This window comes from Notothenia rossii (genome assembly GCF_949606895.1).
Source record: "Notothenia rossii genome assembly, chromosome: 4".
In the NCBI taxonomy this organism is placed as follows: Eukaryota; Metazoa; Chordata; class Actinopteri; order Perciformes; family Nototheniidae; genus Notothenia; species Notothenia rossii.
In genome coordinates this window covers 56,303,451-56,320,163 of record NC_136902.1, presented here as the reverse complement: position 1 = coordinate 56,320,163, position 16,713 = coordinate 56,303,451, and the positions used below count along the sequence as shown (strand labels likewise).

Here is a 16,713-nt window from a genome sequence, read left to right as displayed (position 1 = left end):
TCACCAATCCTGTTTGTAATATACATGGATCGGATTTCGAGGCGTAGTCGTGGGGGAGGGGGTCTGCAGTTCGGTGGACTAAGGATTGCACCACTGCTTTTTGCAGATGATGTGGTTCTGATGGCTTCATCGGTCTGCGACCTTCAGCACTCACTGGATCGGTTCGCAACCGAGTGTGAAGCGGCTGGGATGAGGATCAGCACCTCCAAATCTGAGGCCATGGTTCTCAGCAGGAAACCGATGGACTGTCCACTCCAAGTAGGGAATGAGTCCTTACCCCAAGTGAAGGAGTTCAAGTATCTCGGGGTCTTGTTCTCGAGTGAGGGAACAATGGAGCGTGAGATGGGTCGGAGAATCGGAGCAGCGGGAGCGGTACTGCAGTCTCTTTACCGCACCGTTGTGACGAAAAGGGAGCTGAGCCAGAAGGCAAAGCTCTCTGTCTACCGGGCCATTTTCGTTCCTACCCTCACCTATGGTCATGAAGGATGGGTCATGACCGAAAGAACGAGATTGCGGGTACAAGCGGCCGAGATGGGTTTTCTCCGCAGGGTGGCTGGTGTCTCCCTTAGGGATAAGGTGAGAAGTTCGGTCATCCGGGAGGGACTCGGAGTTGAACCGCTCCTCCTTCGCGTCGAAAGGAGCCAGTTGAGGTGGTTCGGGCACCTAGTTAGGATGCCACCTGGGCGCCTCCCTAGGGAGGTGTTCCAGGCACGTCCAGCTGGGAAGAGACCAAGGGGTAGACCTAGAACCAGATGGAGGGATTATATCTCTTCTCTGGCCTGGGAGCGCCTTGGGATCCCCTAGTCAGAGCTGGTTGATGTGGCCAGGGAAAAGAAAGTTTGGGGCTCTCTGCTGGAACTGCTACCTCCGCGACCCGACCACGGATAAGCGGGAGAAGATGGATGGATGGTAATGTCATTTTTCTTAACACACAATTGTCTCGTTATCAAAGTACAACATCGACTGTCCAACCTCGTTAAGCGTTAATAAAGTAAATAATAGTTGTATGTGGTAAAAATGTTTGTGGTATTAAATGTTAACTTAGCATGATGCTATAAACATGTTGGCCTATAGTCCCGTTTGCAACCGGGCCTACTCTACTGTTGTAATAACGTTAAGCTTAGATAGGTCAATACATTATCAGGCTCGGTAACAATACTGATTTGTGTTACCAAAGCTGATCATCTAATTGACCTAAGGTTAGCGTATATGCTGTGATGCTAACCAGCACTTAGCATGATGCTAGTGTACTGTTGTGTACTGTTGTATTATCTTGGAAATATAAGTAGGCCTGCCCTACATACTGTAACTTAATCAAATAATATGGTATGGATTCGGATAGACAACATGGCTAGCTTGGTTGGTTGAACTGAGTAATAAGATATGCGGTACTGATTAAGGTTGTAACTGTAACAGTTTGTAACGACTGGTTGTAATGAACCAGACGAGAGACGGACGCATCCTTTCAGTAAATGTCGGCTGCTAATCAATATGTAAAAATAACACTTCGGATGTGTCTTCTATAATTATGTAACATTAGTTATGGCATCATCAGAAATGTGGTGAAGTAATATGATTAGAGAAGAGTCACTGGTCATCTAACACATGCTTAATAGCTCACCTAACACTATTAAAGACAGGTTAAAGAATGTAACATAATAATAAACTACCTAATATCGATAAGCAAAAACACTAGTTATATTATACAAATTATGTGACCCCTTGAGCTGCATAAACTAATAAGCAATCCAATTAAAATATAAATATCAAAGCTCATTCAAAAACTTTCGTGTCATTTATGTGATATGAATGGTTACTGTTGAAAGTGCAAATAAAAACAGTTTGACAATTCCTCATTTTCTTCCAGATTCACCCAACTGTTTACAAGGGGGATGCCCTTCTAACACCCCTTTGTGAAGGCCCTAATAAGTAAAAGTGCACATTCTGCAACAAGGTGGGGGACTATGGCCCTATTGTGGCACATCTGCAGACCCATAGAAGAACGGCTGTTAAACATGGAGGTATTTCTTAATCTAAATAAATGTTGCAGATCTTCCAAAATGTACAAATAGTTGACTAATTTTAGTTAGTCTAACCAATTAACTATTACTAACTAATATTATTCTAACGTGAATTTGAATACAGTTTACATTTTTATATTGCCTTAAGAATGAAGTCATTTGTAAACTGGATTTCTCTTTGTAGGATTCACAATGTACAGGTGCAATGGTGTGTGTTGCAAAACCTCACGTTTCCACTGCTGCTACTGTGGGGAGATCAGAACCCAGCCCACTATTCTGAAACATGTTCAGAAGTGCACAGGGGCAGCCTGCAGCGTTGGATCGCTTCGCCAGAGTAAGTGATGCACATGAACACACCAGAAGCAGTGGTCATAACCTTATTCCCCCTAAAGACAACTTAAACAAAACATGGGGAAAATGTATTATACAACTATACTGCTATAATGTAATCTATCCACTGTCTCCCCACCAGCCGCCACTGTCTCCTCCTCAGCCTCCACGGTGGCCTCCTCTGTCTCCTCCAAAGCCGCCACTGTCTCCTCCACAGCCTCCACGGTAGTCTCCTCTGTCTCCTCCTCAGCCTCCACGGTGGCCTCCTCTGTCTCCTCCACAGCCGGCACTGTCTCCTCCACAGCCTCCACGGTAGTCTCCTCTGTCTCCTCCTCAGCCTCCACGGTGGCCTCCTCAGCCTACCCTGTCACCTCTGCAGCCTCCCAAATTGCCACAGCATCTGTAGCCTCCACTCCACTCCAAGCCATCAGTCGCAGCAAAGTAGTCCAGTCAAGGGCCAAAAGGACAACATGCCCTTTGTGTAAAACTGAATTATATATGAAAAACTTCAAGACCCACATGGATCGACGTCACTCATCATCTGTTCCTGATATTACTTCTAATCACCATCTTCCATCCCAATGCTTAGACCTCAAAAAGGGCATTTTTGCTGTTGGAAGAACATTTTCTGGGCTGAGAAACCCCATTCATGTACAGAAGTTCACCTGGGGAAACAGCCACCAAGTTGTTTGTGAGCTTGAAAATTGCAAGCAGGCATCAGAATTGTTAAAATGTTTATGTTTAATGAAGACTTTCCTCTTTGTATGTACTGTATATATTTCCCTTTGTACAATGTATTGGTATGTAGTATACATTTCATGTTTAGTATTTGATGTGTATTGTAATGTTTCAAAAATAATAAATACGTTAATTAATTAATTCATCTTACCACCAGACACAACATGAACAAATGAATGATACACATCAGGACAGTAACTTCAACTTCAGTATTTTAGGTGTACAGAAACCTCTACTCATGTTGTTAAATGATATACAGCAATATCTTCCATAAAACGTAGTTGATTGATTTGAATAATAATTACTACCACTGCACAAACAGTAAAAAAATATATGCCTACAATTTATGAGTTAGGGTCAGGGTTAGGGTTGACTCTGTATTCATTATGATCTGTCAATAGGTCAATTAATGTGTCTTCTCTGTGGGTTGTATACTCTTCATTCTTTATGCAAATTCATTTTAATTATTATTTTTCAAATTTCCTTTATGATTCATTCAAAGCATTAAAATAAATGAGAAACAGAGCGTCATATACCTTTAAGAAATACGTGGGGGGCGGGGCTCATAACCCTTTAGGAAACGCCCCCTATAGGATCCACCCCCTTTAGGATCCGCCTCCTTGCTGCGGTCTGAATACAGACTCTATTGACTGAAGGGGTGTTACAAGCATATGCACTCAAGCCTGCAGACCCTGGATCTGAAGCACAGTCACACACACATTCAAAATACCTGTGAGGATACACAGAGATCTGGCATTAGATGTGACTTACAGGGAAACGCTTGATCTAACATCTGACATCTGTGGCGCTATGCTAATAGCTGCTGCGTCAAAAAACGACACACCATCATGGTTAGACTCATGCAGTTCACTGAGGAGAAAACTAGTTAAAAGATGATCTTTATTACGTACAGTTTAGCTCATTTTGTGTCCAGTTAGAATTATATAGAAATGTTTATTCATTGGGATAAACCCCTTGAGATGCACCATCTCGTTTTCAAGGGGGTCCCGACAATAGCAACAAATTACAGACATACATAAGCAAAAAAACTAAATGCAAAACATGACACAAGACAAACCACATACAGTCTGTTAAGTGAAATTCAAGCAATGCACACAATCATTACAATTTGAGACAGTCGAGCAAATCATTTTCATCAATAGGCTATCAAGTACAGACCAGTTGAAAGTGAGATAACAATGCATGTTTAAATTTACCCAATGATGCAAGAGATCTAATAGCAGCAGGTAAAGTATTCCAGTCAGTTGGGGCTTTGAATATGAACGCTCTTCTGCCAATCAATTTTTTTGCAGAGGGGACAGAGAAATAAATCTGAACAGAATGTCTAACTTGATGATTTGGTGAGTAGGGTACAAAATACTGCTTTAAATAAGGGGGATAGTTAAGATAAATGCATTTAAATATCATTAGTAAGGCCAGAGGTCGGAGAAGTACTCAGATGTTGTACTTAAGTAAAAGTAGAAGTACCAGAGTGTAGGAATACTCAGTTAAAAGTAAAAAAAAAAGTCCTGCATTCAAAATGTTACTCAAGTAAAAGTAGAAAAGTATTAGCATCAACATATACTTAAAGTAGCAAAAGTAAAAGTAGTCATTGTGCAGATTGGTGAGAGTGTGATAGTGCCAGAGGTGCCTGAGCGCATTAAGAAACAGGACCATACTCCGGTGCAGAGCAGGGAGAGGGGGTGGGAGGGGAGGGGGGGGGAAGCAGAGCCTGGACTGAGACTCTTCACCTGAGTGTCACTGAGTTGATGGTGCCGTCAGAAAATGGAAAATATTCAAAACCCTGTGTTTGTGTGTTTGGACAGCAGCAGCAGACATGTGCTGCATTAGAGAGAATAAATGGGAGCATGTCCGTAATGAGCTCAGAGGTGGTTCAGAGGAGGATCAGAGGGAGTGTTGCGCCATCTGCCTGTCACTGCTGCTCCTTCCTGTTGCATTCAATTCAATGGAGTCATGATGGAGGTGGATATGCAGAGATGTAAGGACCTGGGATCAACCAATATACAGGACTGTCTCAGAAAATTAGAATATTGTGATAAAGTTCTTTATTTTCTGTAATGCAATTAAAAAAACAAAAATGTCATACATTCTGGATTCATTACAAATCAACTGAAATATTGCAAGCCTTTTATTATTTTAATATTGCTGATTATGGCATACAGCTTAAGAAAACTCAAAAATCCTATCTCAAAAAATTAGAATAGTTCCTCAGACCAAGTAAAAAAAAAAGATTTATAACAGCAAAACACAATCAAACATTTGAAAATGTCCATTAATGCACTCAGTACTTGGTTGGGAATCCTTTTGCACGGATTACTGCATCAATGCGGCGTGGCATGGAGGCAATCAGCCTGTGGCATTGCTGAGGTGTTATGGATGCCCAGGATGCTTCAATAGCGGCCTTTAGCTCATTAGCATTGTTGGGTCTGGTGTCTTTCAGCTTCTTCTTCACAATACCCCACATATTCTCTATGGGGTTCAGGTCAGGGGAATTTGCAGGCCAATCGAGGACAGTAATGCCATGGTCAGTACACCAGTTACTGGTGGTTTTGGCACTGTGGGCAGGTGCCAGATCATGCTGGAAAATGAATTCCTCATCTCCATAGAGCTTTTCAGCAGACGGAAGCATGTAGTGCTCTAAAATCTCTTGGTACACAGCTGCATTTACTCTGGGCTTGATGAAACACAGTGGACCAACACCAGCAGCTGACATGGCTCCCCAAACCATCGCTGACTGTGGGAACTTCACACTGGATTTCAAGCAACTTGGATTTTGCTCCTCTCCAGCCTTTCTCCAGACTCTGGCGCCTTGACTTCCAAATGAAATACAAAACTTGCTTTCGTCTGAAAAGAGGACTTTGGACCACTGTGCAACTGTCCAGTGCTTCTTTTCCTTAGCCCAAGTCAGACGCCTCTTCCGTTGTCTTGAGTTCAGAAGTGGCTTGACCATGGGAATACGGCTATTGTAGCCCATTTCCCGGACACGTCTGTGAACAGTGACTTTTGATACCTGGACTCCAGCTTCAGTCCACTGTCTTTGAAGCTCCCCCAAATTCTGGAAGCGACTCTTCTTCACAATGCTGTTAAGGCTGCGGTCATCTCTCTTGGTTGTGCAGCGTTTCCTGCCACATTTCCCCCTTCCAACAGACTTTTTGTGGATGTGCTTTGAAACTGCACTCTGTGAACAGCTTGCTCTTTGAGAAATTTCTTTTTGTGTCTTACCCTCCTGATGGAGGGTGTCAATGACGGTCCTCTGGACAGCAGTCAGATCAGCAGTCTTCCCCATACTTGTGATTTAGTTTACTGAACCAAGCTGAGTGTTTTTCAAGGCTCAGGAAACCCTTGCAGGTGTTTCGAGTTAATTAGACGATTCAAGTGATTCGTTGAACACCCTACTAGTATACTTTTTCATGATATTCTAATATTTAGAGATAGGATATTTGAGTTTTCTTAAGCTGTATGCCATAATCAGCAATATTAAAATAATAAAAGGCTTGCAATATTTCAGTTGATTTGTAATGAATCCAGAATGTATGACATTTTTGTTTTTTTAATTGCATTACAGAAAATAAAGAACTTTATCACAATATTCTAATTTTCTGAGACAGTCCTGTAGGTGTTTGGAGCCAGTATGGTGTGCTGAAAGGTAGGATTATTTAAATATGTATTATAGCATGCAACAGATTAAAGCCAGTTGTGGAAAGTAACTATTTGATCAAGTTGTTATTTTTTCAAGATTAAAAGGTTTGTCATGACATAAACACAACTACAGTGCAATTATGTAATGTAGGAATACTTAGATTGCTGGTTCCTCAACAGTGCAATTTACAAGACTTTAAAAATATAAAAGATAGTGCAAGCTCAGGTGTTTAACAGTCTTATGGCCTTTGGGTTGAATCTGTCTCTGAGTCTGGTGGTCTTTGTCCTGATGCTGCAGTACCACATTTATTTGAACATTCATCTTTGCACTTATAAAAACCATAGACTGTATGATAAAAACACATAAGCCAACATGGTATAATGTAGTACTGTGCTACTTATCTACACAGTATTTCACATATCTAAATGGCTTAACATTCACCAACCAAAATACTAAAATTACCTGGCATTATACTAGTATACTGTGAAAAGATCCATTCTGCTATACGAGTACCTTTACTTGTTGTACTTAAAGTAGAATTTGCTAATACTTTTGTGTTTTTCAGTTAAGTAACATTTTGAAATCAGGACTTGTAGTTGTAATAGGGTATTTTAAGGCAAAGTGTTCCACTAAATTTGGCCTATAGCTTATCCTATTAATACCTGCTCTTCAATCATGAAATAATGTTGTGAATGTCTGCATACCAAATAGATTCTCTTAGTAAACTATTTCCTTTTTATTATGACATGAGTTCCAGCAAAACGTCCAGATATTTAAAAATCTACCAAACTACTTTTCGATCGTAGCACAATTTAGAAGCCACGTTCAGAGTTACAACCCGAGGTTCAAGTTCCATTCCTCCGGGATGAAAACACTGCTCCAACAAGGCACCAGAGGAAAATGTTGGAACGGTTCACGGGACAAAAACACAAAACAGGTTTCTTTCATTTACAATTCCTTTAATCATTTCTGGGGTTTTGAAACATGTGTTCTCCAATACATACTAAGAGCCTTCAGGAACAAAAATCTAATAACATGTCATGACAGAGAATCTTATTCCGTGTTTGTGTCATCACTGGTTTCCGCCAGTGACCAGCCTGGATGTGAGCATAATCCCAGAAACTTGACCGAAACTGGCAGAAAGGCTGAAGTAGTCCCAGTGTTCACTTGTATTGCTTTGTTCTCAAAGATGGTTGTGGCTGCACATATTCTTTATGTGTAAAATATCCTTTTATGAGCCTCAATGAGAGGAACATTGGCCCTAAAGTCAATGAATCCATGTTTTCTGAGTGTCCTGCCAGCCTTATGTAATCCGTCAATTCCCTGGAGTGAATTAGTAGTAATGGCTCCCAGACTGGCTCAAGGGTTAAAAAAATAAACAAAACTAAACATTGAACAACAACAGACTAGTCGTCATCCGTTTTGCTTTTCTTCTTCTTTTTCTTCTTTTTTCCAGAGCCTTCTACTGCATCACCATACAAAGTGTCCATTGGTTCACATTTCACCTCCACCTTCACCTTCACACTCACACTGGGCTCCAGGCCCTCCTCCACCTCCTCTCGCTCCCTGTCCTTCTTTTTCTTCTTCTTTTTCCTCTTCTCCTCACCTTCCTCAAGGGGGAGCTCTGTAATTTCTTCCTGTATTTCAGTGACCGGTTCCTGTTTTACAGCCCTCTCCGCCTCCTCCACACCTTCTGCCTTTATCCGCTTTTCTTTCTTTTTCTTCTTCTTCTTTTTCCTCCCTTCCTCGTCTTCCTCCTGCCATGTTTCTCCTGCAGGTCGCTTCACTACGAGGGGTTGGAGAGTTGCAGATGAGGGCCCGAATGTGGCTCCATCTGCTTCGCTCTCTGCCACGCAGGTCAGCGTGGGGGTCCTGCTGCCGAAGGGGTGGAATCGCTGCTTTAGCCCCGGGGGGATGGAGGGTGCGGGGGCCGCGGGGATGACCTGGGGGGCCTGGATGTTGCTGCTGTCTCCGTAAGTCTCACACAAGTTCAGCAAGCCAGAAAAAGCGGGGCCGAAAACCACATCATGTGAGGACTTCTTGGTGCTGGTGAGCAGGCACAGGCCGGAGGTGCCGTGGGGGGAGGCCAGGAGACTGTAGATCTGATGCTTACTGCCTGTCTTAGCTCCAGTAGGAACCCTCAGGGACTGGAGACCTGAGAGGGGGACCTTCACCTCACGGAAGCTGAAGGGAGGAGAGGCAAGGTCAGGCTAATTCACACAAAGCATGCTGGGAACAGTTTACACCAACAACATTGTTTTATCTACTGTTGGGGGACATCTCTGATGTTTTAGCATGAAGACCCTCTACAGCCCCATCTGCTGGCCACCACACACGCAAACTGCCCCACTGTCAGGCTGACTTTTTGTATACACATATATATATATAGATATATATATATATATATATATATATATATATATATATATATATATATATATATAGATATTGATATTGTATTTGAATCAAAACTCTTCTTTCTTTTAATCATTATTTCTGAAGAGATTATAAGGCTTTGATGAGGCCTCGTAACTTTATAATTATTTAATGAATGGTCAATGAACTGCAACAACTGTCCCTTACTCAGTCTGGTATGGCCGGTAGCTAACAGAAGCATTTTAGATATTACTGGCATTACTAGCTTTTTGTTATCATTTGTCGGAGTCCTAAATCACATCATTTAGTCAGCATTTGACCACTTCTGGGTCCCCTGTCGCAAAGTCAATGTCTCTTTAACAAAACGTGTAAATATCATAAAAACGTTTTGCCAGAGTTCATTTTGTGAAATAATCCGATTTACAATAGAAAAATCTAAAGATAATATATCATCACTGCACCACTCTCTGTTAACTTGGGACCTAAGATTACTTGTACATTTCCCCGTTGCGGGACAAATAAAGGATTTCTGATTCTGACCACTTATCGCTGTCCTGTTAACATGTTCATTTAAAATGATTGGTGCAATGTATGCAGCCTCAAAACTATGAAAACAAAAGCAGTGATCCACTGTAAAACATATTTTGTTATGCGATTCTTTGCTATAGATCAGGGGTCGGCAACCCCTGGCACGCGTGCCAATGTAACAGTGGCACACTAGGAATAAGTGGAATAAGTGTGCAAAATATAAAAAAATTATTTTCGGATCCTGAACGAGACCGCCGCCAGAGCGGGTCTCCCCGTTACCTGCAGAAGGAAGCCATGCACGCAACGCAGCCCCGCTCTGTTTAACTCCAGGCGACTTTCTGTCGCTTTCCACCGTGGTCCAGTGCTGATCGTTTCACCACGGAGGAAAGCACTTCACAAATTGCAGTAGGCCTACCCATAAGGAGCTGTACAAATGCCACAGTTTTTGCGTGGCTGTGTCTTTAGTTGAAAGCCCAGTGGCGATCTGCTCATCTCTCATCAAAATAATGTGCTACACAGGGGCGGAAAGGCCATCTGTGTGTTCTGGAGAATCACAGAACGGACGATCGTCCTTATTATTATGCCGTTTAAACCAATCATTTAAATGTGTTTGTTAAATTCGGCATCATGCGATAACACCCTGTTGATAATTCACACTTTTTTTTAGAATGGCACTTCATATCAAAAAGGTTGCCAACCCCTGCTATAAACAATTGAAAAGAATTATTATTCAGCTTGAGGGATAATTTGGAAGTAGTGATATGTTAAATATATATTGAAACAAATGGAAAGGTTAATATCAACTGCCCAATAAGGTGAACAGAGAGAACCTGCCTGTAAGAAAATATAGTTCCTCTTGTAAGTTAAACTGGGCATGAGAGCCAGAGATAAAGAAACGGACCAAGGGGAAATATTTCACCTACCTTTCTGGCATAAAGCTGGCTGGAGCTTTAATGAGCCATAACTCATTGCTGTTTTCCTCCAGACTCTTTTTAAGAGTGCTGCTGCAGGGCTTATGTCTGAAAGACACAAAGTCAGCAGGACACTGGTACTGCTGCATCTTCTTCTCTGTGGATCAGAACAGAACACATTTCAGCTCGTCGCAGAGCATTGGAAATACACAGAGCAGCCATGTGCGAACAGTTGTGACTCGTGAGCACTCTTTTTATTGAATTAACTTGAACTTATTACCTTACTTGTGGGTACCTCCCCTATGAAATATTTTTCTATGGTGCCAAAACTGTTATTTTATGAAACAGAGATTTTAAAGACTGGTCATTTAAAATGGTATCTCTAAAATATTGGATGACACATTGCCGAGCATCATTTTGAATTAAACTAAACTGATGTTCATGTTAACATAGATAGAGCTAAGATTATAGACATTGTATTGTATACAGTATAACAGGCAGTTGCACTTTACGATATCATTCTTAAGCTCAGCTCTCCACACCTACATATTTAGAAACTATACATACAAACAAACAAACATATAAGATAAAAAGTAGCATATCTATCTATTTAAAATATATATATATAAGCTCACATACACTAAACAGTTCTTGTCCCAGAATAAAAGTGCATGATGTGCTGCATGATAAAAACTAACAATAGCTACACTTTAAACATATATTGTTCTCTTGCAATGAATAAAACGAGTAGTGTAAACCCTGTATGTGGGGCTGAGCCACGACAGCCTACTGTACTGTGTATTTACTTGCTTGCATTCTATTCCAGAGTAAAGCTGCCAACATGAAGCTGAACTAAACATTAGCAACAGCAGCGTTGTGCATCCGACATGTGAGAACTTACCAGCTTCTTTCTGCTTTACAGATGATCCTGTAGTGTTATTGCCCTCATCCTCGCTTGATGACATGTCTCTAGGCATTCTTAGGTTTACTAATAACCACAAACTGCTCAAATTAAAAGTTTTCTACACCAAAACGCATGGCTACAGTGGACGCACATGTGTTGACGCCAGATGACCTCTGAACTTTAGTTACTTCACTTCCGTGGCAGTTTCTGATGTAGTTCTAAAACAAGCCACTGTACGTTGGTTTGCGTTGACAAAACCTGGGCAGGAAACTCAAACACCCAAAATGCACCTCGAAAGGTTACGTAACGCTTCAGCGTCCGTCGGGAAGCAGTTGACAGCAGCAGACAAGAGCAGGCCGAAGTGGGTAAACAAAACAAACATATGAAAAAAAGGGCAAAGAAAACCGAACACTTTGCTATAATTTTATATCCGTAGGATGTTTAACATTGTTACTAAGCGGCTTGAATTCCGTTAAAGAAGAAAGTATTTTGCAAAGGAGGGCGTGCACCTGCCAGAGCTAAACAGGTTAACCTAGCTAACGTGTGCTAGCAGTCTCTCAGGTTAGCAGGCTAGCCTTGCAGCCATGTCTTCCCCCTCCTCCTCCCGGCGCCAGTGGTGCTACCTGTGCGACCTGCCGAAGATGCCGTGGACTGTGGTGTGGGACTTCAGCGAGGTGGTTTGCCGTGGCTGCGTGAACTACGAAGGAGCTAATCAGATAGAGTTCCTCATAGCGAGTGCCCGACAGCTGAAACGTACCCATGGGATGCAGGACGGTAACGTCAGGTCACCTGGTCCCTCGCCCAATAAACACGGCACATCTGGCAGAGGAGATGCGGAGGGAGGAAGGCCGCACATGGACCGCTTCGAAAGGGGAGGAAGAGGAGAAGTCACCGTGTCAGCTATTCGTGTGCCCCCCAACGGGCTGCACCGTGACGGCCAGCCTCAACAAGAAGTAAACCGTCAGAGCCCCAGCGGGAGCAGAAGACCCCTGCTAGGCGCTACTATCAATCCTAACCTCATAACTCAAAGTATCGCAGGGATTCCCCATGGGCTACTTGCGGGCATGACGGCGGGTCTGACCGCCAGGACAGCCCCTATGAGCAACCCCATGATCTTCCCTGCACCTGTGCTGTCCGAGATGAGCCGCAGACAGCTGGGGATCGGGATGGGGATAGCCCCTTTCATCACTCCGGAGCTGGAGCGAGAGCTCAGTTCATCCCATAACCAGTCCAAGAATCAGACGCAGATCCACAGTGCTGTTGCTGGCTGCAGCTCCAGCAAGAGTTCAGGCCTCCCTTCTTCATCCTCGACCCCAGCTGGAGGTGTGAGCCAGACCAGCCCCAAGCCTGCCTCATCTCCAGCCAGGCAGCCACGTTCCATAACCTCCAGGTCTGGAGGGGAACACCTTGGATCCAGCTCCTCAGCAGAGGCGGCCACCACAGCTGCAGCGTTACCCCACAGTGGTGCCTCTGAGCTGGGATCAGCATCTGCCAGCAACACCCATTCCACAGGAAACACTCTGTCGTGCACTCTGTGTCATGAGAGGCTGGAAGACACACACTTTGTACAGTGTCCATCAATGGCCGGGCATAGGTTGGTTCTGTTTTCTATTTAGGTCTTTTTAAGGTTGCATATTGAAGTGAACAGCCTAAAAACATTTGTTATATATTTTTCTATTTTTAAAATACTTGGTTTTGAGACTAACTACCAATTCAAGAATGCTTTCTTATTTCTTATTACAATAAGTTACTGAAATATGTATAAGTGGATGTCATCTGTCACAGCAATGCGTAATAATGTATTCTTTAACTCCACCAAATGTAGATTCTGCTTCCCCTGCACCAGAGTGTACATCCAGAGCCGGCGGGGCGATGGGGAGGTGTACTGTCCCAGCGGGGAGCGCTGTCCGTTGGACACGTCTCCCAACAGCCCCCCTTGGGCCTTCATGCAGGGAGAGGTCTCCACCATCCTGGGCTCTGGAGGAGCAGGAGCTGCATCAGCTGCTGCTCCTGGAGCTGGGAACGGGCCGGGAGCTGGGCCTGGGGCCGGGGGCGGAGCTGCCTGCGGAGACGTCACTGTCAAAAAAGAAAGGGAGACGTGATGGGGATTTCCATGTAAACCAAGCCAGGACCTACACAGCAACAGGCAGGTCCACAGACGTCTGAGCAGCTGTACACTGAGAGCAGCTGGCATAGTGAGGCTATGTAATGAGAAAGCAGCTTAGTTTACTCAAATGTCTTTTGGGATATTGGTATAACAAATGTAGACAAACAAATAAATGAATAAAGGGGTTTTAGAGAGGAAGATATAAAACATTATTAGTCTGCATATGTTGCATGACAACATCTCTTTCATTGAAAAAGTGTTGTAACTGTATTTATTTATGTTCGACAAGATTTGGCTAATCTTGATCACACTGCTTTGATGGTAGGTGGTGTAATTCTATGTTTTAGGTTTGCTTTTTGTTTCTCCACAGTCACAGCATACCAGAAGGAGGCGTCTGCAATGGAGCTCTGAGAGATCCAGAGGAGAAGCACCACAGCTCAGAAAACATTCACAGGTCTCGACTCCTCAACTACTCACACCACCAAATTCTATTGACTATTCTATCAATGATCAGAACTGAAATGCCTGTATGATGTACTTTTGGAATCAGATATTCAGGGCCAATCAGCAGTGGCTACTTTTTGTCAAGTTACTTGTAGTTGTGCCAGTTGAAACAACTGATCACGCCCACATTAGCACTGAAAGCTAGCTACTGTTAGCAGCTGGAAATCAATGGGCTGAAGCAACACATATTTTTCAACAGGAGTTTTCTACAATCCACAAAACGTACAACTACATTACAATAACTCTAGAAATGCTGTAATGACATTCAATATATTCTCACTACATGTTGAATAAGCACCTTAAGAAACAACCAGTGCCAACAGGACTACTGAACTCTATATATAGCTACTCACCAGTGTATTCATATATCATTATCATTGATTTTATCTGCTAAAGGTAGCTAGCATAGCAGCAGAAGGTAGCTTGTTAGCAGTATAGCAATGTTTTTTGTTTCAAATTACCCTTCTTAAACTCACAGAGAGTAGCCATGGTCCACAGTTTTTTGCCAGAAAGCACAAAAGCTTATTTTGGGGGATCCAACACAAATGCTGTTCTAAAATAGCAGCTACGGTTGTTCTATATTTCTTTCTCTTGATGATCAAAGGTTTGCCGGCAGCATGCAGTGGAAACCAGTTAGAACTAGCCATTGTCTCTGCCAGTGCTTGATCCAAACAAAACATTTTTGCGTGTACGAATGAAATTCACTTGAACAACTGACCGTAAAATCCATCAAATGGACCGTTATAATGAAAAGTGTACCTTAAATTTGAAAGACAGATGTAATATGTTTTAATGTTATATGACTGAATCTGTGTCCTGCCATACAACCTTTTTTTTTATAGAAAATAGTCAAATAAATCTCTAAAACGACATGAAATATGGACATAATGCCAGTAATGACATCTCTCTTTTTATGTTTTTTTGTTTTTTATGTCGGCGTTAAATAGAGCTGACAGTGACGCAGAGAAAGGAGAGTGTGTGGGAGCATAGGCCAGCCACAGAGACTCGGTGTGTGTAACTGTATCTAAATGTTGCTTTCATACAAGATCCAGCCCAGCCTACGCTTTACCCCGAATGTATATTGAAGATATCTATTGATAGGCCTAGGACTATTTTATACTAGAATGTTCAATGTTAGTATATACTGTATAGATCTAATGGTTTGTGAAATCCTTAGTCATATGCAAACATTTGTAATTAAAAATGATTGTTTATCATTTCTTAAAGATTTAGTTCTTTTAAAAGTTAGAATCCACCTAAAAGCAGAATTGTTGTTTCTCCCAATGGACACAAGACGTCCGATCACATTATTGGAACGCAGTCCATATTTAATATATAATATTTAATTAATGATCTTAATTTGAATCAATCACAGTCTTCTGAAATGTGCTTTCCATTCACATCCATAGAACCATTCATGGATGATCACACATACTGTAAATCACACTTTTCTTGCCAGAGAATGTACAAATATTTAATGTTCATGAATTGAACAATCCAAAATTGGTCACACATTTTATACAAATTAGCTTTTCGGGGGATTCTTTCTTTATGCTACATGCACTCGGCAGTACAGAAGCACAGACAAACCAAAGGTAACTGTACGCCCAAATTGATGTTTCTGGATGTAAATGTTTTATGGAAATCTATATATATTGCTATACTTCTTGGCCAGGTCTTAACCGGCTTTTCTTCATCAAGCCGTTACAGTTTACAGGTCCAAGTGGTCTACTGTAATAATGGGATTTCATATTAAAAGTCTACAGTATGCAGCAAATACTGTTATATTGATAAGAGTATCCCACAGATCAGGTGTGTTGTAGAACAAATGTATTTGAAGAAGTGGAATTTCAGTTTAATATGCACTGATACGTCATGCAATCCCTTGTTAAGTGCCTTTTTAAATGTTTACCGTCTGTTTGTGTGTCTGGGAATCTCAGGGGAAGTGCAGTGGCTTCTTTTATTGTTTGCTCAATGATTAACCTGTGTCCCTGCTGTCGCCATCACACAGCTCTGCTTTGATCGGAGCCTTTGTAAAGGGGCCAGCCATTCATTGTCCTGATACGGTCTCTCCTCACATCTCTTCCTTTCTTTATGTGTCATCTCTAGATCTGTTGGCTTTATTGCAGCTTCATGTACAAAATAGAAACCAGGAATAAACGGGATGGAAACTTGTACCTCTTTTCTCTTTCTTGAGCTGAATATTTAGTCCTGTTAAATACTGAGGACAACTTTCATCAAGATAAAAGTGTGTCATGACTTAAATAATGATTGATTACAAACTTCACTTGACACGTTTCCTGATGAACCCAGCGTAATATCTTATTTCTCATTGAGCTCAGTTGATTCTCTGAACACAAGTCCAGTATTGATTTTGTAATCTTGCATTGTTACCTTGGAGAAGCCCTTGGATACAGGGACCATAGCTACAATTGATTTTGGACACATTTTTAATGACATGAGGAGTTCAGAGTACACTGACCCATTCATGACACATTTTGGGGCATTCATATTCAGAGCATTCAGAAAGTATTAAGATCTCTTCACTTTTTCCAAATCACAGCCTTAGGATTACTTTAATTACATTAATTTGTATGTACTATCATAGCCTATGATAAGTATAATTTACTTAT

The 16,713-nt window shown here is 42.0% G+C and overlaps 2 protein-coding genes across 3 annotated transcripts; one reads left to right on the top strand and one right to left on the bottom strand.

The window, feature by feature from the left end:
- Positions 1–7,688: 7,688 nt before the first annotated feature.
- polr1g (RNA polymerase I subunit G) lies at positions 7,689–11,690 on the bottom strand. The gene is made up of 3 exons (XM_079677055.1): positions 11,467–11,690; positions 10,578–10,722; positions 7,689–8,934 (listed from the first exon to the last, which is right to left on the bottom strand). The coding sequence occupies exons 1-3, from the start codon at positions 11,540–11,542 to the stop codon at positions 8,157–8,159; spliced, it is 999 nt and encodes a 332-aa protein (XP_079533181.1). The 5' UTR covers positions 11,543–11,690; the 3' UTR covers positions 7,689–8,156.
- An 84-nt stretch (positions 11,691–11,774) lies between these two features.
- Positions 11,775–16,257, top strand: irf2bp1 (interferon regulatory factor 2 binding protein 1). 2 transcript variants are annotated; one of them, XR_013807404.1, is made up of 3 exons: positions 11,775–13,063; positions 13,295–13,664; positions 13,947–16,257. XR_013807404.1 is itself a non-coding variant. In XM_079677054.1 (3 exons), the coding sequence occupies exons 1-2, from the start codon at positions 12,054–12,056 to the stop codon at positions 13,569–13,571; spliced, it is 1,287 nt and encodes a 428-aa protein (XP_079533180.1). In that variant the 5' UTR covers positions 11,777–12,053; the 3' UTR covers positions 13,572–13,615; positions 13,947–16,257. The 2 variants fall into 2 exon arrangements, 1 of the variants encoding a protein (XP_079533180.1); XM_079677054.1 differs by having other exon boundaries at positions 11,777–13,063; positions 13,295–13,615.
- Positions 16,258–16,713: the final 456 nt, after the last annotated feature.